At 50.0% G+C, this 22,522-nt stretch overlaps 1 protein-coding gene and 1 long non-coding RNA gene across 4 annotated transcripts; both read right to left on the minus strand.

The window, feature by feature from the left end:
- Positions 1-329: 329 nt before the first annotated feature.
- LOC139832932 (uncharacterized) lies at positions 330-3,625 on the minus strand. The gene is made up of 3 exons (XR_011747828.1): positions 3,238-3,625; positions 1,889-1,969; positions 330-609 (listed from the first exon to the last, which is right to left on the minus strand). It is a non-coding gene; the product is annotated as an uncharacterized lncRNA (long non-coding RNA).
- Positions 3,626-12,426: 8,801 nt separating this feature from the next.
- Positions 12,427-15,835, minus strand: LOC127305601 (uncharacterized). 3 transcript variants are annotated; one of them, XM_051336101.2, is made up of 2 exons: positions 14,309-15,835; positions 12,427-13,936 (listed from the first exon to the last, which is right to left on the minus strand). In XM_051336101.2, exon 1 carries the CDS (start codon positions 15,792-15,794, stop codon positions 14,820-14,822), a length of 975 nt encoding a protein of 324 aa, XP_051192061.1. In that variant the 5' UTR covers positions 15,795-15,835; the 3' UTR covers positions 12,427-13,936; positions 14,309-14,819. The 3 variants fall into 3 exon arrangements, with proteins under 3 accessions (XP_051192061.1, XP_051192060.1, XP_051192059.1); XM_051336100.2 differs by having other exon boundaries at positions 12,427-13,942; XM_051336099.2 differs by having other exon boundaries at positions 12,427-13,995.
- Positions 15,836-22,522: the final 6,687 nt, after the last annotated feature.

Here is a 22,522-nt window from a genome sequence, read left to right on the forward strand (position 1 = left end):
GGGCTCCTAAAGGCAGTCCTGCTCTGATACCAAGTCTGTAAGCCCCAGGAGTAGGAAAACCCAGAGCGCGCAGGTAAGAGGAGTTTATGTGCATGAGGTCACTACAAAGGACCGTGAGGTCGCCTCGCATTCCCAAGCATATGGGTAGGCCAAGCAACAACTCGACACGCCCATGCACACAACACCCACCTCAAAGGCTCACGATAGGCTTTCCAGGCCTGAGTGCTTCACCTTCCTGTGCACTTCACACATACACACACTGTGCACAGGATACAAGGGTAGAATACAGCTTGAATATCACAACATGACTATGTATGACACAAAAGATGGAAAATAAGGTTCATATATAACAAAGCTCTAATGAGCAAGATCCAAATGACACTCAGAAGGGAAACATATCCCATCAGTACATCATACATAAGATAGCCAAATGGTCTGGGTACAGACAAGATCCAAATTGGACTAAGAGTCCTGAAGATAATCAAGCGGTGTTCCCATAACCAACATGCCACAGGCTGCTGCCTTAGGAACGATCCTGCTACGCAACGAAGTCGTCGTCCGTGAACTCGACAAAGTAGCCACCTGCGTACTGCTCATCATCTGTCGTACCTGTTTGTCGAAAGCGGGTTCCGGAAAAAGAGGGAGAAAAACGAGGGTAAGTACCAATGGCACGTACTTGCGAGACAAGACCAGCTATGCTCGCTGGTGGGCGGTGTAAACTTCGCCCGGCTATATGTGGAGTTTAGCGGCAGCAAAGCACTAACCAATAGAGACACGCTACTACATTCGTCTATCAGAGAAGGTGAGAGAGCGTATAATCTAGCAGTTCTATACTCTGCAAACAAAACCCAGCCAATGCGACTCCCCTTCGCCAAGAGGTGTTGCAAAGGCACTCACACTTTTGAAAAAGTTTTATTAGCAAATTATTAACAACAGGCAATAAGGTGTAAGTTGTTCTATGATCGAGTTAAACATCTCCAAGTCGTCCATAACCGCGGACACGGCTTATCGATAAGATCTCACCCTGCAGGGATGCACTACTGTACCCATACACGCATGTCCGACTCCACAAGCAAGGGTTTTGGGAAAACTTGCCAGCGAAACCTCGCATCACAACCCCTCCCTTCGCCACAGACCAAGTCCAAGAAGCCACCTATCTAGGTTAAATCCGTTTCAGAGCCCGATCGGAACTCCGACGCGGACCTAGCTGTTGCGAGAACGGCTTTCGGATGGAAACAGTGCCCGCAGGATGAATCCATCCTCAGCAATACGTGCCGCGCCTACGAGCGTGCAAGAGATAACAGGGTTACAAGGCACAAACGGCTTCCCCAAAAGTAACACCATAACATCTGACCACAAAGAAACAAGCTTGCACGCTCGGGGGAAACAAAACGTTACAAATCTAATTGTGGCACTTGGACAGTGGAAGCAGTTCCGGTAATAGGTCGAGGGGGGCCCCAGTGAAACCTCCCACGTGTGGTTAGTGCGCTCAGTCTTGGATCAGAAAACAAGAACTCGTCCTAATTATAAAATTGGACACAAGTGAGCCATGGTAAAACCAAATATACAGTTGACCCACCGATGCCTCTTCTTATCCATTTTATTATTATCATTAGGGTGAGCCATGAATATCTCCAACAACAGATATAGCAAGTAATCAACTACCCAACAAGATATCCCGAACATTTCGAGATATCAACAAGAACCCTAAACTCGCCTACGACCCGCAAAGCTGGCAAACAACAAACAAAAGGTAGGGCGAGGAGGTGTATCTCGGACATATAGGTAACAGGTGGATAGGACACGTGACACAACAGAATCGCAGCATAAGGATGGCAATAGATCAAAAGAGCATGTAAAAGTAAAATAGGTGAAGGGGTGGGCTCGCCTGTCAGATCAGAGGTAGAAGCACCGACACGATCCTCCAGAGGGAACTCGTACTCCTGCTCGTACTGCTCTGCGTCGGTGTCTACTCGAGAAGAACCAAATAGCACATACAAGGATAGTAAAGCACAAATCAATACAAGGAAATGCAATGCACAATATGATGCATGAGGTGCAAGGTTTCATGTATAGCAAAGTTAAGTGGGGTGCTTTCCAAAGTAGCATGAAACGATAAAAACACCCACACATATCATTTAGTTGAAGTTGCACTTTTAATTTTGCCGAACCAGGGATGCGGACAATGATGCATGAAATGTTGATATTTGAATTCCTCATGTTTTTCTGATGCATAAGGATATAAAGTTTATTAAATTTGGAATTATAGAACTCAAGTTATGGTTTATGTAAGATTTGTCAATTTTAGTTCAGATTTGAAAGTGGTCAAAATTTTATTTGTTCAAAAGCTGAAACAAAATTCATGGTTGAGTAGATCATGTTTTTCTGAACAACTTGGATATAAAGTTTGCAAAGTTTGGACAAGTATAAGTGTAGTTTTAAAAGATTTGAAAAGTGACCAGGTTACAAATAAGGTAAAGTAGGTCTCCGGGTTAACTGAAAAACGTGACAGCTGAACTGAAAACTGTGACACTTGCGATTCCTGTAGAGGCATTTCTGCACGGATTTTAAAGCGTCGGAAACGATGAATCTGGGCAGACCTAGGTGGAGCTTCGATGTAGTTGAGCAAGAAGAAGGTACCAAGATTCAAATAGGACAGGTTTGGGTAGATTTGGTGCACTGTGTACACGGGGAGACTCGCCGGGAAACTGACCGACGAAACAGCAAGCTGAACTGAAATCTGGAATCTGTTTCTGGACCAAACTTTGAACGACAATGGCGACGTCGTTTCTGCGCCGATTTGGGTGATTCAAAAACAGAGATGAAGCCTGAGATGTTGTGCATCTAGAGGTACAAGAAGCGCGTGCTGAAACGATCTGGAACGCCGGTGAGCTTCGTCGGAGAATGGAACAGAGACACGGCGAAAACTGAAACTAAACAGAATCTGTTTTCTGGACAGATCTTTGAACGAATGTGGCGTCGTCTACAGGAAACGAAATTGATTGATTCCAAAACGAAAGTTGTAGCCCTTCGTCTCAGCTTTCCAACGGTGTGAAAAACGCAAGCTGGAGTGGCCTGTGCTGGCGAGGAGAAGTGTCGAAAGACAGGTGCTGCGAGAAGAAAAACTGGGCGTTTTTTTATGTGAACTCGATCTCGCCTGATCTCGTCTCTCCTTCTCAACTCGGACCAGATGAAGCAAGGAAACAAGTAGGAAGGTCAGGGCATGTGGCTGCTCACCCTGGAGGTGTCGACGAAGAGGAAGAAACGGCAGGGGAGGTCGCCGGCGTCGTAGATGAAGGTGAAGCCGGGGCACACGAGGCAGAAGTGGAGGCACGTTCGAGCAGCCGCGGCGTCTCCAGCTCTGCGAAGCGGACCAGGACGGAGAGGAAGGAACGGTGGCTCAATTCCACCGCTCAGACGAGGCCGAGGGTGGCCATGGCGTCGGCGTCGACGAGGTAGACGGCGGGGTTTTCTCACGATGAGGGTTTTTGGGAGGAGACAGAGACGGTGGCGGCGGCTTGGAGAGGAAAAGGGAGATGGGTAGGGTTTGCTGGGATGATTTTGTTGCTCAAGGAGAGAGGGGAAAGTGCTTGGAGCAGGTGGGGAAGAAAAGAGCACGCACTGCTCGTGCTCTGTACGGAAAGCAAGGAGCAGGGCGCTGCCTTGTCGTTCCAGGAAAGAAAGAAAACAAAATGGTCATATGGGCTTGCTCCAGGAAGAGAACAGAGAGCTTGGGCTGATTTTCTTTTATTTCTGTTATTCCTTTTTCTTTCTCAGATTTTATTTGAACCATTGGAAAACAATTTGGATTTGAAACAAAGATAGAGACAAGTGAGAGGAATAGTTTCAACATAAATATTTTTATTTGTAAACAAGACAAACATTTTGAACATTGCAAATACATGCTTAAGTTGATTAATTGCAAAGTAAGATATTAAAGAGAGGGGTTTAATATCAACCCATATTTACTAGAAAAATTGGCATGACATTTTTGAAAAAGGTCAAGTGATAGGAAATAGGTTTAGGCTTTGGCTTTTCTTGTAACATCACAAGTGGTGAGATGAAACAAGAGGAAGAAGGAGGGAGAACAACACTTAAAATAAAGAACAACAAAAACCAAAATGCAATTTGATAAAAAAACCAAAGGTGACATGATATGACATGCATGATGCAAATATGATGCATAAACATGGAAAGTAAAGATGGTAGCTTACTTGGGATGTTACATTAACCACACTAGTGATGACAGAATACTCCTTCATTTTAGCAGGGAAAGGAGTTTTTTCAATATAAGCTTCAGGAAGAATATGATCAACAGTTTTAATTTCAACACATTTACCTATAGGTGAATCAGTTTTATCTTTGTACGGTTCATGATACATATCAAAATTCTTCCTAGGCAATTCAAAATGAGAGGCAAAGGCTTTATAAAAATTTGTAACAACTTGAGAGTCAAGACCATAAGTAGCACTCATATTACGAAATTTATCAGTATCCATAAAAGTTTCAATGCATTCGTAATCATAATTTATACCTGACTCTCTACCTTTGTCGTTCTCCCATCCTTTAGTATTCTCCTGAATCCGATCAAGAAGGTCCCATTTAAACTCTTCTTTGTTGCGCGTGAATGATCCAGAACAAGCAGTATCCAGCAAGGTTTTATCTTGAAAAGAAAGTCTTGCATAGAAATTATCAATGATGATATTACCAGGAAGCTCATGAATGGGGCATTTGAGCATTAAAGACTTCAACCTCCCCCATGCTTGGGAAATACTCTCTCCATCATGAGGCCAGAAATTATATATGCGGTTCCGGTCTTTGTGAATTTCACTTGGAGGATAAAATTTAGAATAAAATAGAGGCACAATATCCTTCCAATCAAGAGAATTCCCATTCTTCAGCAATTTATACCAATGCGCCGCTTTACCAGACAGCGATATAGAGAATAGTTTCTTCCTAACTTCATCCATAGAAATACCTGCACACTTGAATAACCCGCATAATTCATGTAAAAACAGTAAATGATCTCCCGGATGGACAATTCCATCCCCTTCATAGCGGTTATCCACAACACGTTCAATAGTTTTCATAGGTATTTTATATGGATCCTCTTTCTCACCTGGCGCCTCATCCACTACCGTTGCAGTAGTAGTAGATTTTCCAAATAGGAATTCAAGAGAAGATCTCTCCATAATGAATTATAGCAGCAGGCAAAAATAAAAACAGCACGTACAGTAAAAGTTTTCCTTACCAATTCCACTTACCAATAGCACTTCACTCCCCGGCAACGGCGCCAGAAAATAGTCTTGATGACCCACAAGAATAGGGGGTGTATCATAGTACTTTCGATAAATAAGAGTGTCGAACCCAACGAGGAGCAGAGGTGTTGACAATCAGTTTCGATGAAGGATTCGCTGTAAATGCTCACAGACAAGTTTTCAGGGGGTTTTGATATAGCAGATAAATAAAGTACAAGTAAGTAAAATGCGAGAGTAATAGTTGCAGCGAGTGGCCCAATCCTTTTTAGCACAAAGGACAAGCCGGTTTGTTTACTTATGATGACCAAACGTTCTTGAGGACACACGGGAATTTAGTCTAGTGCTTTCGCTTCATATAGTTGATTAATCTTCATTGTTTTGATAAGGGTTGTGTGGGTGAACCTATGCTAATGCACCGCCCTTCCTAGGACTAATACATACTTGTGATTAAACCCCTTGCAAGCATCCGCAAATACAAGAAAGTAATTAAGATAAATCTAACCACAGCCTTAAACTCTGAGATCCTGCTATCCCTCATGCATCGATATACCAACGGGGTTCAAAGTTCTTTGTCACTCCGGCAACCCCACAATTGGCAAACGAATACAAGATGCATTCCCCTAGGCCCATAAAGGTGAAGTATCATGTAGTCGACGTTCACATGACACCACTAGAAGAATAACACCACAACTTAAATATCAAACCATTAAATATTACTCAACATAGTTCACTACTAACATTTAGACTTCACCCATGTCCTCAAGAACTAAACGAACTACTCACAAGACATCATATGGAACATGATCAGAGGTGATATGATGATGAATAACAATCTGAACATAAACCTTGGTTCAATGGTTTCACTCAATAGCATCAATAACAAGGAGTAATCAATACCGGGAGAGTTTCCCCTATGAAATAATCAAGATTCAACCCTAGATGTTACAACGGAGACGAGGTGCAGCGGTGGAGATGATGGTGTCGGCGGTGGAGATGATGGTGATGATGATCCCAATGAAGTCCAGCTCGATGACGGTGACGATGGCGACGATTTCCCCCTCCGGGAGGGAATTTCCCCGGCAGATTTCAGCCTGCCGGAGAGCTCTTTTCTCTCTTGTGTTTTCTGCCCCGCAGAGGCGGCTGCGTCTATTCTCGATGTCCCCGTACACCTTAGGGTTCTCTGGAGATGAAGTACGCGAAAGGGAGACAGCCGAGGGGGGTCGTGGGCCCCCTTCCCACATGGCGGCGCAGCCAGGGTGGAGCCCGCGCCGGCCTATGGGGGGCCATGGTGGCCCTCCTCGGCCTCCCCTCCTGGCTGGCTCCGTCATTTGGAAAAATAGGAGCTTCGGTATATTTTCCGTCAATTGTTGATCTTCAGAAATATTGTATCCTGACGGTGCCTTTTCCAGCAGAATCCTGACTCCAGTGGGTGATTCTCCAATAATCATGAAACATGCAAAATAGGTGAAATAACATAAGTATCATCTCTAAATATGAAATATATCAATGAATAACAGTAAATTATGATATAAAATAGTGATGCAAAATGGACGTATCAGTGACCAAGAGCTCGTTGTAACCAGTTACACCGATGCAAGTTGGAACACTGATCCTGATGACTCTAAGTCTCAGTCTGGGTACGTGTTTATATTGAATGGTGCTGCAGTAAGCTGGTGTAGCTCCAAGCAGTGCACGGTGGCGAAGTCTTCAACTGGATCGGAATACATAGCGGCTTCAGAGGCTTCATCAGAAGCGGTATGGATGAAGAGGTTCATTGTTGAGCTTGGTGTGGTTCCTAGTGCATTGGACCCACTAGTCATCTATTGTGACAACATGGGTGCCATCGCCAATGCACAAGAACCAAGGTCACACAAGAAGCTGAAGCATATCAAACTGCGTTTTCATTCGATTCATGAGTACATCGAAGATGGAGAAGTAAAGATTTGCAAAGTACACACAGATCTGAATGTGGTAGATCCGTTGACTAAAGCTCTCCCTAGGGCAAAGCATGACCAACACCAGAATGCCATGGGTGTTAGGTACCTTACAATGTAATCTAGATTATTGACTCTAGTGCAAGTGGGAGACTGTTGGAGATATGCCCAAGAGGCAATAATAAAGTGGTTATTATATATCTTTATGTTTATGATAAATGTTTGCATATCATGCTATAATTGTATTAACCGAAACATTGATACATGTGTGTTATGTAAACAACAAGGAGTCCCTAGTAAGCCTCTTGTATAACTAGCTTGTTGATTAATAGATGATCATAGTTTCATGATCATGAACATTGGATGTTATTAATAACAAGGTTATGTCATTAGATGAATGATGTAATGGACACACCCAATTAAGCGTAGCATAAGATCACGTCATTAAGTTCAATTTGCTATAAGCTTTCGATACATAGTTACCTAGTCCTTCGACCATGAGATCATGTAAATCACTTATACCGGAAGGGTACTTTGATTACATCAAACGCCACTGCGTAAATGGGTGGTTATAAAGGTGGGCTTAGGTATTCGGAAAGTATGAGTTGAGGCATATGGATCAAGAGTGGGATATTGTCCATCCCGATGACGGATAGATATACTCTGGGCCCTCTCGGTGGAATGTCGTCTGATTAGCTTGCAAGCATATGAATGGTTCATAAGAGATGACATACCACGGTACGAGTAAAGAGTACTTATCGGAGACGAGGTTGAACAAGGTATGGAGATACCGATGATCAAACCTCGGACAAGTAAAATGGTTCAATCAATCACTAAGTTATCGTTGAATATGTGGGAGCCATTATGGATCTCCAGATCCCGCTATTGGTTATTGGTCGGAGAAGAGTCTCAACCATGTCTGCATAGTTCACGAACCGTAGGGTGACACACTTAAGGTTTAATGTCGTTTTAAGTAGATATGGAATATGGAATGGAGTTCGAAGTTTTGTTCGGAGTCTTGGATGGGATCCAGGACATCACGAGGAGGTCCGGAATGGTCCGGAGAATAAGATTCATATATAGGAAGTCATTTTCTAAGTTTGAAAATGATCCGGTGTATTTATGGAAGGTTCTAGAAGGTTCTAGAAAAGTTCGGAAGAAATCACCATGGAGGAGGGACTCCACCTAGCTTGGCCGGCCAGCCAAAGGGAGGAGGAGTCCCAGGTGGACTCCACCTAAAGGGGCCGGCCACCCCACCAATGGGAAAGGGGAGAGTCCCACCCCAAGTAGGATTCGTCCATATGGCAGTTTTGAATTGGGGTCTTATTCGAAGACTTTGGGCAAACCCTTGTGGGTTCCACCTATATAATGAGGGACAAGGGGAAGGGGCCGGCCACCACAAACACCACCTTGGCCGCACCCCTAGAGGCACCAAGGCCGGCGACCCCCTCTCCCCAAACCCTAGCCGCCCCTCCTCCACATACAACTCTAGTAGCGCTTAGGCGAAGCCCTACCGGAGTTCTCCACCACCACTGCCACCACGCCGTCGTGCTGTCGGGATTCCGAGGAGGATCTACTACTTTCGCTGCCTGCTGGAACGGGGAGAAGGACGTCGTCATCAACACCGAACGTGTGACCGAGTACGGAGGTGCTGCCCGACTGTGGCACCGTCAAGATCTTCTACGCGCTTTTGAAAGCGGCAAGTGATCATCTTCTGCAACAACGAGATCTAATCTCGCAGGCTTTGGAAATCTTCGAGGGTTAGTCTCATGATCTTCTCGTTGCTCCCATCTTCTAGATTGCATCTTGGCTTGGTTTTCGTTCTTGCGGTAGAATTTTTTTTGTTTTCTATGCTACGAATCCCATCAGCCAGTAGTCGCGCTAGAGCGCTTCCAAAAAATCTGATCACCCCTTATCCGTACATGTCCGGCGGGGATCTGAGGCCTACTGATCCATCCTTCCGTGTAGGATGAAAGATGGGTAGAGAAAGAAGATGGCAGCGGCGCAGAATTCTAGAAACAGGTAGTCGCATGTGTCTCGTACCGGCTATGACTTTTTCAGCAAGCATGCGGAAAATATTGTAATGCATGAGAAACTGGATTCTGCTGCCTTTCTTCTGCAGGAGAAGAGATACCAAATTCTACAATTGCAGAGTTAACTCGACCACCAATGGGGGAGCTTCACTTTTTAGAAAGAGAAGTTAGGAAAATACAAAACAATTTTATGGCCCATTGTTGTTCTGATCATTGCAAGAATAGTATCCCAGTTTGATAGGCCTGACGCTATTCTTCTCGGGCTGCGGTTCGAGCCTTCTTTCTCCCTACTCCAACATAAATGGTACTTTTGGGCTTCAACACGCAGTTTGAGGATGCAGGGGGCTTACGCAGTTTGAGGATGCAGGGGGCTTGGCGGCTGCCTCCTCCGCCAATGGGGGTTGGTTGTTCGTCTCGATGACGAGTTGGGGAGGCGCGGATGCCGGTGCAAACCGAGCCCCGATCTCGAACACGGCGGCGTCGTTACCTTGTCGAAGGCATCATCATTATAGCCAACGTCTAGTCACTCATGTTGTTTCGGGAAAACCCTAGATCTGTGTATCCCAGATGGGACGATGGCGGCACTTTCGACTTTTAGCTCTTGGGGTGTTGTATTTGGAGCTGTTTGATGGTGGTAGACCGGAGTGCATCAACCAAGTCAACGAAGATGAGTCTCGGCGGCATGGAGCAACGGGAACTCTTCGACGGACGCTGATGTGGGCATTACCCTTCGGGTACCCGACATTAGTCTACCTCCCTTGGCTCAACTAGGGGCCCATGAAGATTGCCCAACGATCAAGGCGGGCCCATACATCGGTTCCAGCAAAGGAGACCTACCAGAAGATGGATTCTTGACGAACAAGGCAAGAAGACTTCGTTAAAGGAAAGACTAGATTAGATTTTATTGTAACCTAGTCAAGTTCGGGCAGGACTCTCGGGACCTGGCCTGCTATATAAAGGCCAGGAGAGAGCCTGCCGAATGAGAGAACAACAATACGTAGAACCACCGCAACTTAGAGCACAAACCCTAGAATCCTTGCCTCCCGGCGAGTCGACCATAGCAGCCTATCGGCTACCCCATTGTAACCCGATATACTCGATAATCAAGATCATACAAGCAGGAAGTAAGGGTTTACCTCATCGAGGGCCCCAAACCTGGGTAAATCTCTCTCTCCGTTTGTCTGGTATCCGATGTCTCGTGCTAGCCTGCAGGATTCTGTCAACCCTAAGCCCCTCATGGTGGGCATTGCCGAGGAGCACCCTCGTCAGACGCGATGTGATGGACTCGCGCAGGGAGGTGGCGTTATCTGGCGCCATATTAGCGTCGGCGACATGCCTGCGAAAAGATATGTGGATTTTTACCATGAAGATAGAGCAGCGGTGATGGCGACGACGACTTATGAAGCGATTGCATGAGGTTCCCGCCGAGTGTGTGCTAGACCGGATGAGTGCCCCCGTTTCCGTCAAAGGGTGACTCGGTAATGCCCCTTGTATTTAGATGGTGGGGTGTTGTTTCCGTTTTTAGGGTGCAAGGCCTTGGCGACATGTTTCTTTACCCATTTTCGGGTTTATAAGTGTTGAGTGGTGACTTCGGGTTTTATGATTTAGGTTCTTGACAAGTCTTTGTTGAATAAAACCTAAATAAAAGTTGTATGTATCTCTTCGATGCAAAGGTCGGGGATCTCATCCGCAATCCAAAAAATAGAGACCCGCCGCTCACGTGACACTAGGCCACCATCGTAGCAAGAACACGCCCCCAACTCCGAGGCCGCCGCCTCGACATCCCCTACTCGGATGTGAACCACAATGTCACACATCTCGACTGGTCGTAGCCCTAACCAACCAACGCAGCCGCTCGCACACCACAATAGTTATGCATACATCTGGGGTCACTGCCCAGGCCAGGCTTGCTAGCCGGTTGCATCGGCCAGCTCAACGAGATCGCAACCCTCGAAGCACCATGTCACCACCCTTACGATACAATCCACGATCAAGCCCCATTTGGCCAACACTGCATCGTACCCCAAGGTTGCTACCTCGCCGTCCATCCGCCAGCCAGGGCCACCGCTCTGGCTTCGTCTACCCACCTCGATGAAGCAACCGTGCACAACAACCACAACTCCTACAAAGAGTCATGGGCTTCAAGGCGGTACCTTCAAGAAAGTAGTGACCATGTCACCGCCCTCTCCAACGGAGATTGGGTTTTCGTCTAGAGATCTCATGACTCTCGCCGTGGTGGAGGACGGAGTTCCATGACGATGCCCTCAAAAAGAAAAAAAAAAAACACAGCAGAAGAGTGCGTCACCATTATCGGCACCGAACCAAAGTCAGTGCATGCTTTTGCCCGACACGCTGACTCCCCAACCAAGCCCCTAGGGACCCCATCGCCGGCCTCCATCCTCCGAACACCTACCGCACTGCACATCAGTGACTCCATTGCCGGCCTCCATCCTCCGAACACCTACCGCACCAGTCGCAGAACCACCCGTAGCGACGGTAGCGTCACACCATCTCCGTGGACGACAGATCTCATGCACACGGGCCACCGTCCTGGCTTCCCACGGCCGCCACAACACAGTCAACCTCGACAGCCTAGTGTTCCACCGTGTGCACGATTAGAGCACCATAGGTGCAACCCCTGCCTCGGATCAGCCACATGCGCCCCACTCCTGCATCAGCCACATGTGCGTAGGGCTTGGGCCCAGATATAGCCTAGCGTACTCGGACGCATCTTTGACAACGCCGCCATGCGCGCTCGGGAAACCACCTCCCACCGCCCGCACCACCCAGCCGCAGAACACCGAGCGCCAGCTCGCCGGGGACGGATGGTTTTATAAAGACGACCTTTTATAGAACCTTAAATTGTAGAGTTTCTTTAAGATGGAACTTTTCTTTTGTAGAGTTTCTTTGAAACAGAACTTGTATGATCATTTTTCTGACACCTAAGCAGTGATACGTACTATTGAACATTAATGCGTCTTTGAATGCTTGTCAAAGTTTATTCTGTCGTTCCGGGGCAGACTTTCATGTTTACTTTCTGTCTCCCGTGTTTCTGCTCCCCCACCTAACCCTAACCCCTCCCCCCACCCCCCTCGCCCCGCCGCCGCCGATGGTCGCCGCCGGGCCTGGTCCGCGCGGTTGACGGCGGCGGCGAGGCCCCCCTCCTCGTGGTCGGCTGGCGGAGGCTCAGCGCCCTGCTTGAAGTAGGTTTCCCCTCGTGATCTTGGCGGCGGCGTCCGGACGACGGCTGCGGGCGGCGCGGGCGGCGCCATCTGGCCTGCGTCTGCGGGCGGCGCGTGCGGCGGCGCGTCGGGCGTCGCTCCGCCTGGGCGGCTTTCAGGAGGGAGCTGGGCGCTGGGCGCTGGGTGGTTTCGGCCGGCCGGGCAGGGGCCCGGCCCCCTTTTCGAGCCCCCCCCCCCCCGCGCGTCTCCTCCTCTGCCGGATCTCGCACAGCCGGCAGCCGGGGTGGTTGCTGGCCGCGGATCAAGCTGCGGAAGTCTCCGTCCAATCCTCAGATCTGGCGCCGGTGAGAGCCGTGGTGGCTGTGGGCTGCCTTGATCTTTGGAGTTGCTCACTCATCTGGTGGTCTGCATGGGGCAGATGCCGGTGAGGTCGGTCATCGCCTGTTCGGGAGTGGGTGTTCTGCATCGGTGGCGGTTCTCGGTGCTCTGTTGCGGTCCGACGGCGCGAGGAGTTTGGTTCCAAGGCGGCGGCCTTGGTCGGTGGGAACCTTGCTGGTTGACGGGCGAGCCAGAGGTTCTGGTGCTGGTCGGTGGCCATGGTCGTGCGGGCGGCGTGGTTGCGACGAGCCGTGTGTTGTGGCGGCGGTTCGGTCATCGTTCGACGGCCTAACCCTGTGTGCAAGAAGGAGAGGCTACGCCGAGGGGAAACCCTTGCCCGTTTGGGCCATGACAGCGACGTCCGCGGACGCCGTCCCCTTCTTGAAGGTGTCATGGGGCTTCTCTCCTTCTTCCTACTATCTCCGGGTGAAAACCCAAGATCCTCGGATCGGGCGGTGGCGGCACTCCGGTGTCGCGATCTTCTTGAAGACATCGTCTTGGAGACCACAACATGCAGCTCTCCGAAGGTTGTGTGGCGAAGGTGGCTTCGTTTGGCGATCTTCGGCAAGGCTTGCTACGTCCCCTTCCCTGGTCGAGCCTCCTTGGTGCTACTTCTCGGTCTGTGAGCAACGCGGCTCGGTCCTCGGTGGTGGTCGGCTTCCGGTGGCGCTTCTGCGACGGAGGAGTGTTGTTGAGGCGTGCGTGAAAATGGCTCGCTCTCGGGTGAGCTCCGGCCCGACACTGTAGACTCCAGCTCTTCTTCGAGTCCTCGTAGGCGCTTTGGCTGAGCTTCTTGGTCGCGCTTCCGGCTGTAGCTTCTTCGGTAGTTCGTGTGGTGTGTGGTGTCGTTCTGTAAGCTGGGTTCAGCACTTTGTATCGTTTTCGCCGTTGCTGGCTTTGTTAATTCAAAGTCGGGCACTTCAGTGCCTTTTATCTAAAAAAATAGTGAGATGGCGCATTACCTTGCAAATGTTTTCTGACACTTCGATGAAGACGACAAGCAGTAGGAGGGAGAAAGGCAGTACTATACGAGGAAGAGAGTTTCTTCATGGCCTTGCCACCAGCCGTCAGCATCAGCGTGAATGAGGTGCTCCCTCATGGCGTCCCCATCCTCGTCCATGCCCATTACCTCTCCCTTTCTCCCTGCTTATCTGAAACTGTCATGTAAATACTCAGTCTATATTGTTTGGATTCCTATCCCAGCCATGGCCTGCGAAAGCATGAATGTACAAGGCGTAACCAGCCTTAGGATCAAATAATTTATTGCAACACCAATCACGGAGGAAGAACTAAGGACAATAAAGCGTTAATAGGCACATCAACATACGGGAAATTCCAAGATCTGAGATTGGGAGTGGAGAAGAACATGAACCGTCAACATCGCTCACCTCCATAGATCAGATGGGTAATGGTAAGGGAGGAAGACGCCGGCGGTGGACAGCTAACTAACAGACGGTCTGGTAGAAAGATGAGAAGAAAGATTGACATCACGCGCTGCCATAGATCTTGGAATGAATACCTACCGCTGCCACATGAGGGGGACGGCGACCGGAGGAGGATGAGAACAGGGGCGTTGGCGTCCTCGATTCGTGCAGGGCAGCGGCGAGTACACGCGTGCAGCCACGCGCCGACATGTGGGAGAGGTAACCCTACGTCCGTACCTCGCCGTCGGGAGGCCGCGTCAGGGTACCCAAGCTCACTGGAGGTGGAGGAGCGCGAGGCGGCGAGGGTTTGTGGTTTTCTCGAAGGATCGTGCTGAGCGTCCCCTGGGGGATCAAAGCTCTGATCCCCCGCCTCTGGTGCTTGACACGTGTCCCCAGGACCAGCACAAACCCGCAACGGAATAGAAAACGAGAGGGCCTCGCATCCGGGTTCGTATTTGACCAAGTCTACCTACTTCGCATGTTCCCCTGACTCTCCTCGCACCACATCTAAACATAGCTCATCCGCTCACCGGCAGCACCGTGCACCCTGCACGGCTGACCGCCGCCGGTAGCTCCACCGAAAATCTGCACGCAATAGCACCGACCGTGGCTAGCAGCAACGGGCTAGTTGCTGGCCGGGTACCAAGGCAGCAACACCAAAGCCCATAGCAGCAACGCCGCGTGCCCATAGACTGCCGCCGCTGAACGTCGACGCCATTTCAAGCAATCCGCCACCACAGCCGCATGTAGCAGCCATCGCCGCCGATGGTAGCAGCCGGCGATGCCCCATGTAGCAGCCGGCGTGGCCCCTTGTAGCAGGCGCCGCCGCCGATGGTAGCAGCTGGCGATGCCCCATGTAGAAACCGGCGTGGCCCCTTGAAGCAGCCGCCGCCGCCGCCTTTTGAAGCAGCCGCCGCCTTTTGAAGCAACCGCCGCCTCCGCCTGTAGCAGCCGGCGAGGCCCCTTGAACCAGCCGCCGTCGTCGATGGTAGCAGCCGCCACAACTCCTTGTAGCATGCGGCGACACCCCTTGAAGCAACCGCCGCCGCTGATGTAGCAGTCGGAAACCATCGATGGTAGCAGCCGGCGACGCGCCGACACCGATGGTAGCAGCCGCCACCGCCCCTTGTAGCAACCGCCAGTGCAGCTTGCAGCGCCCACCACCGACGCTTGTAGCAGTAGTACTAGTCGGCGGTTGTAGCGGCCACCGGTGCCTATTGTAGCAAACGCTATCGCTGCTTGTAGCGCCACCAGCGGAGGCGTACATGTACATGTCGTCGACTCTGGCCTTGCAGCCGGTGGTGAGCTCGACTAGCGCCAGTCTTTTGAAGTGGTGGTGTGGAAGAAAAAGGAGCGGGAGAAGGCGATGGAGCCCCGAAGTACCGGCGATGCCCGCAGCATCGGCGCCCCTTCCCGTAGCACCGGCGACACCTCCCTCTTGCAAGGCCGGCGCCGGCGAAATCCGAGAAGAACACGAGAGGCAGGGAAATATCTGGCCGTGGCAGAGGGATGCGGAGGCGGCGCCGTTTGCGTGGGCGGAGGCGGCGGAGGCGGCGGTGCACGTGGTGGTGGTCTGGTGGAGCATCTGCCTCGAGTTCCAGGCCCGAGTTCCATGGGGGAAAAATTGCTTGGGGATGGAGAAGCGATTGGAAAAGAAAGAGATAAGGGCATCCACAATGTATGAATGGCCAAATCTGACAAAGCACAATATTTGGCATCGGAACTACATATGGCTACACCTCCACAATATTGCCTAGTTCCAAATATCTACATAGTGGGCCCTAATACTGACACAAATAATGTAAAAGAATTATTTTTCTTTACAGCCATCCTCTCTCTCACCTTAACCATCTTCTCTTTCTTCCTTAGATATGCATATTTTAACCCATCAAGAATTTGGCCACAAACTTGGCATCGGAGCAACTACTTGCTCCGGTTCCCACTTTTGCTTCTTTTGGAACTACCTTCACAATGTAGGGAACTAGTTCCAAAAGCCAAAAAGCTAATATAGAACCACATTTGGCTATACATTGTGGGTGCCCTAAGGAAGAGAGAAGGAGGTGCGTGTGGCAGTGTGGTGCGGACGCGCTGCTGCTATCTCGTTCGCACGATGCCAATGATCCGACGGCTGCGCGTCCGGAGGACGCAGCGCGTGCGATCCTCCGGGGGATAAGCAGCGTTTCCCTTTCTCGAAGGCCGGCAGAGATAGAGATAAAGGAACCGGTGTCCTGCTATATGCGTGTATTATGTGATTTGGTGGGAGGGTAAAATGGTCAGATAAAAAATATGTTGGACGAAACCTTTGACCGGAGGAAACAGAACCAGTTCCTCCTTTTTAAATAGTAGAGATAGAGATAGAGATAGAGATTATTTTCCTGCCAGAGTTAAAATTAGTCGTGCGATGATATTGCCAAGCGTGTGATGATATTGTCACTATTGAGGCGATCATGTAGATTTTAAGGATTCACTACAGGAATCTCTACCTATGCCGACGGCCTCCGGCCCTCGGCGTACCACAGCCTAGCCGTCGGCGTACGGTACGCCGACGGGGACCCTCGGCGTAGCTCCTCGGGCAAGGTTGGCCTCGGCAGAAGCCACGTGGCCCTCGGCGTATCAGCGACCGTCGGCGTAGAACGAGAGGGCCGAGGGCCAGGCCACCCGTCGGCGTACTAGCGCTCGGCGTAGCACGCTAACGGGCGCCGTCGAGCTGACGGCCGTTACGGCTACGCCGAGGGGGCAGCCGTCGGCGTACCGCGCCACGCGTCGCACCCTGGCGAGCTGTGCTGCACGCTACGCCGAGGGGCGCGGCCGTCGGCGTACCCCGCCACGCGTCGCATCCTGGCGAGCTGCGCTGCACGCTACGCCGAGGGGCGCGGCCGTCGCGTACACTGCCACGCGGCGCGTCCTGGCGGGCCGTGGCGCATCCTACGCCGAGCGGGTGGCCGTCGGCGTAGACTGCCACGCGTCGCGCCCCTGTTTCACTCGACGCTACCCCGAGGGGGAAGCCGTCGGCGTAGAGGGTGCCATATGGTTCATGTCGACGCTACCCCGAGGGGGAACCCGTCGGCGTAGAGATGACCATTTTTTCTTTTTTTTGCTGGTTTGGTTGTTTCCCAGGATTAGCAGCACATTAAATCACAAATTAATTCACACGAAATAGAGTAAGTGCAAATAGACATAACACGAAGTTCAAGTCTCATAACATAGTTACGGATACATAGTCGTAGTCTCATAACATAGGTACAAGTGTCATAGTGTCATAGTGCGGATACATAAGTAGCTACTATGGGACAACTAGAGGAGCTCGTCGCCGCTAAACACCGGCCGATTCCTTCCAGTAGAAGCTGCGGAAGAACCACCGGGAGAAGGACCGGGAGAAGTACCGGGAGAAGTACCGGGTGTAGCACCGGGAGAAGGACCACCATGATGAACCGGTGTCATGTCCCTCCCACCACCCTGGTTTCCGGAACATCCCGTTCCCTACACACATGTTCCCGAGATGTTAGCAATTTGCGAGGCAAAGGAAAGCCGTAGTATTCGGTTTGGCGAAGAACTTACCGTTGTTCTCCCATAGTACTCCGCAGCGAAATTTTCCTTCGATGGCATGTTTGGCGCCGGCCCCGGAAAGGGAGGCATCGGCCCTAAATCCGCTGTCTGTCCAGTTTGATTGGCCACAAACGACGCCTGCAAGATAGTTTACATGTCAGTCTTTGCAGAAATGAAGCATCAAACTAGGGGAAAGTGGGACTTGTCATCATTTGCGAAAACAAAGGTTGGAACTTACATGTATATATGCCATGTACTCCATGAATTGCTGCTGGTGCTGGTTGAAGGCCACCTGATATTCTTGATGAGCGGCCACGTAGGCCGCCTCGAAGTCAGGCTACAATTTCACAAATTCATGTCTCGTTAGCACTTAGCAATGTATGAACGAAAGTCGGAAAGAGGATGGAAATGAGGGAAACTTACGTCGTATGCGGGTTGCCGAGCCCGGCGACGAGGCGGGAGAGGGGGGCTGTCCTTGGTGAGTCCCGCCTTGAGACGCGTGAAGGTCGTGGTGAGGGTATGCTTGACGGCCTTGTTCAGCATGGCGAGACGGCCATGCGGCAACCCTCCGGACGACAGGACCAACGACTCCTCGTCGACCTCCGCGCTCATGGGGTCATCCACCTCCGGGTGACGATGCCTCACCATCTCGCAGTAGTTCTCGACGTCCTCGGCGTAGGTGCCGAAGTACTCAGGGAGCGAGGGCTGAGGCTGCGAGAGATCGGGCTTCTTAAGCCGCATCTTGTTGTATATCTCGAGGTCAGACATCTCCTCCTCGGGTCCTAACGCGGCCCTCTGCATCGCGAAAGGAAATGTTGTGAGTACCAACTTTGAACCTGAAGGAAAATAAAATGTATACATACCGTCTTCCCCTTGTAGCGCTCGTAGCTGAGGTTTCCCCACGGTGTGTGCCACCGTCGCCTCGGTTCTCCGCGTTCCGCCTCGCCACGGCTGCAAAGTCCTCGTCCATCTTGAGCCACCTCGTCCTAACCATCTCCTCCCATGCCTCGGCATGCGGCTCGGCCCAATCGGGGATAACCTGAAAATGCAATACTCAACTCAATCTAATGCAATCGCAACTTAGTAGCAATGTAGAATCTCATTGACATTTTACTCACCGACATGTAGTCCTCCACCGTCATCTCGTACTCGGCCTTAGCATTCTTACCGACAATGTCCGGCTTATGGACCCTCTCGCCTCTCTCCGCCCAGAAGTGACCCGCTGACGTGATCATTTGGTTGTACAACTACTGCTGTGTCAACCTCTCACAAGTCGCCCGCAAAGTCCTGTTCGCGGCCGTCTCCTCAACCTCGGGCGCCACACGATAAAAACACTTCAATCATGCAAAAAACAATTGTGAGATTCATGAGTTAGAACATTGGGGTCATCAAATATGAACGAAGCTCGAGAAAATATGTCTTACCCAAAACTTTCTCATCACGGCCTCAGCAGCCGTCGGGAAGCCTACGCCAGGGGCACTCTCGTAGTCCGTCCAAGTAGTGGCTAGCTTCTTCTCGCCAGCTGGGACAGTGCCGAGGGGATAGTACTTGCTCGGCCAGAACTTCCTAAGCAAAGCTCCAATCATGCTGCTAGGCAGGCGCCCCTTGACCCCCGGAGGAAATATCCAATTGCTGCACATGAAAATCAAACATTGGCACATGAAAATCAAACATTAGTACATGAAAATCGAAATTGCCAAATTAGTACACTTACTCAGGGCCAGCAGGAATAATAAGGGTCTTCGCCTCATGGGTCTTAGGCTCCTTCCTCTCGTCGGGGACTCTCGCTTCCCCACGAATCTTCAGTGCCTTCGGCCGCCCATCCTCCTCCGGAGTCTCAAACCCGCGGCTAGAGTCCTCCTCGGCTCTAGACTCCGTCTCCGCCTCCTCTCTAGACGTCCCCTCCAAAAAGAACCCGGAAGCAACGTCGCCTGAAGCCGAGGGTGGTGGCTCAAAGTCCGGTCCTCCCCAGCCACCTCCACCTCTACCTCCACCTCCACCTCCTCCCAAGCCACCTCCAGCTCCACCACCTCGTCCCCGTCCTCGTCCTCGTCCTCGTCCTCCTCCTCCTACCGCGCCGTCCTCGTAACGCGGATTGCGACGCGGTGCCCTCTCACTCCTTCTAACATTGTTCTTGCGTTGTTGCATCTTCTTAAGCAAGCTCGACGAGTCCTCCTTGCCGCCGCTCATATTGTTCAATCACCTGCATTGAGAAAGAGAAAACAATTAAGAAGCATGTTGAAAAATATATAAATAGTAAGCATAAAGACACTAAACAATTAAGAAGCATGTTCAAAAATATATAAATACTAAGCATAAAGATACTAAACAATAAAGAAGCATGTTGAAAAAAATATAAATACTAAGCATAAAGATACTAAACAAATAAGAAGCATGTTGAAATATAAACACATAAAAGACCCTCACCAGCCGTCATCAATCTCATCGTCAATCTCATTTTGTTTCTCCTTGCCACTATCACTAGCACTATCTTTTGAGTAGTAAGTTGGATTTTGATAGACTGGTGGAGGCTCATCATCGCTATCATCTTCCACTTGTAACTTCTCGAGCATATCTATGTCCTTTAGATCCACCACTGACTCACCACGAGTTTCTGCATCGTTCCTGAGGTCCTCTTCAAGAACACATTCTAACTCAAAGTGCCCGAAGTCCTCTTCCTCTTGATAGAAAATTCCCTCGTATGTTACAGGGTCAATGTTGTTGTAATCGTCCTCGGAGGGAATCGGTAGGTTACCATGTGGCGATACTTGGAACACGACTTCCCAGCCGTTGAGGGCCGCTTTCTGGCATGGGTACGGCAAATAATAAACTTGCTTGGCTTGGTGAGCAACAATATAGACATCGGCTCCGGTATAGGTGGTGGAAGGCTTAACTTCAACTAACCCAATGGACTTGGTAATTCTCTGTCCACCTCTTGGGTCGAACCAATGACACTTGAACACAACGAGATTGAGTTGTTTGTTTGTACGATTGAAGGTCAGCTCGTATACATTCTCTAACCTCCGGTAGTAATCAAAGGTATCGGATCCTTTAGTGAAGACACCAGTATTTATCGTTTTTGGATTCGCCCGGCCCTTCTGGTGTGTCTCTGTATGGAATCGAAACCCATTCACGTCATACTTCTCATACTTCATGACGTCACGGTTACAACCTTGGGAAACACATCTCAACTCATCTGTCATCTCAACGTTTGCATCAGCTCCCTACAAGCACGGTTCAAATTTGTTGTGTGCATTAGTTACGTGGAATAACAGGGACAAGTCACATATTGGTAGGTAAGAGGGACAGCTTAGACATTACTTTTTTCATGAACCAAGACACAAAGTTTATTTTTACTTCGGGAGCACCCTCTTTCAGTAGAGTCTCCAACTCCGCGCCCGTGGGATCGCGCGGAAGCCACCACTGTTCATCCGTGAATTCGCTGAAAGGATACAATAAGCATTAGACCGAGTTGAGTGTAGGTGATCGAAACTAGATACAATAAGCATTACACCATGTTACCTAATGAAATCGTGACCGCCATCGTCGTCGTCCCCCCCCACCACTTCCTTCATGTTCATAAGCACATAGAGCATTATGCAATCCTTCTCTTCCCTCTCCAATCTATATTTTTGTCCTTTACCAGCCTTGCCACCGGGACATTGGAATAGTTGAAGCTTGGGGTCATTCATGGGCACGTCGACATTGTAACGAGAGACCGGGTTATGCCGAGTGGGAACTTCATCAGGATAGTACGTTGTTGCGGCATCTGCCATCTCCCGAAGGCACGTTGCCTCAGCTATGCATGCTTCAATCTTGGCTTTGTTTCCAGTTATCTTCCGAATATACTTGAACTCTCTCTCAATACAAAACTGCCACCGAAACTGCACTGGGCCACCCAAGAGTGCCTCGTTTGCGAGGTGCACAATGAGATGTGCCATCGGAGTAAAGAAGCATGGCGGAAAGATCATCTCCATATTGCATATCAACTCCGGCACTTGAACTTGCAGCTTCTCAATATCCTTAGGACATATCCGCTTAGCACAGAGCGTGCGGAAGATATGGCTCAACTCCGCGAGCACTCGCCATATTTTCTCGGGGAGATACCCTCGAAGCATCACCGGCATCAGCCGCTCAATCCATATATGATAGTCGTGACTCTTGAGCCCGGTGACTTTTCCCGTCGAAAGATTGACTCCCTTGCTCATATTCGAACAATAACCATCAGGGAACATCACAACGTATTTTAGCCACTTGAATGCCTCCTTCTTTTGGATGGAATCAAGGCAGAAGTCGGCATGCGGCTTGAACCAATTCTTTCGACGGCCAGTAGGACGTTGCATGTGTAATTTCTTCCTATCACAGAGCTTCTCAACATCGACTCTAGCCTTGACATTATCCTTTGACTTCCCGGGAATGTTTAGGCACGTGTGAAATAAGGACTCCGCGACATTCTTTACGGTGTGCATCACATCGATGTTATGGGGAAGTTCGAGGTCCTTGTAATACTCGAGCTTCGTTAAGGCTGCCTCGTGAGTCCAGTTGTGCGTTACACCATATCCCTCAAATTGATGGCCAACTTCCGATGCCGCTGGCACGAGAGCACGTAGCTCGGCATCAACAGCTATACCATCGAACTTTGGCACCTCTGTTACTTGATGCACAACTTTGCCTTTCTTGAAGTTCTTTTTGTCTTCTCTGAACGGATGCCTCCGTTTGAGGTACTGCCGATTCGTGTCAAACGCAACATACTTGCGACCCTTATTT

This window comes from Lolium perenne, chromosome 6 (genome assembly GCF_019359855.2).
Source record: "Lolium perenne isolate Kyuss_39 chromosome 6, Kyuss_2.0, whole genome shotgun sequence".
Taxonomy (NCBI): domain Eukaryota; kingdom Viridiplantae; phylum Streptophyta; class Magnoliopsida; order Poales; family Poaceae; genus Lolium; species Lolium perenne.

What these genes read in the sequence shown, in the direction of transcription:
- LOC127305601 (XM_051336101.2), bottom strand. Translation starts at nt 15,794, where the DNA reads ATGCTCCACCAGACCACCACCACGTGCACCGCCGCCTCCGCCGCCTCC.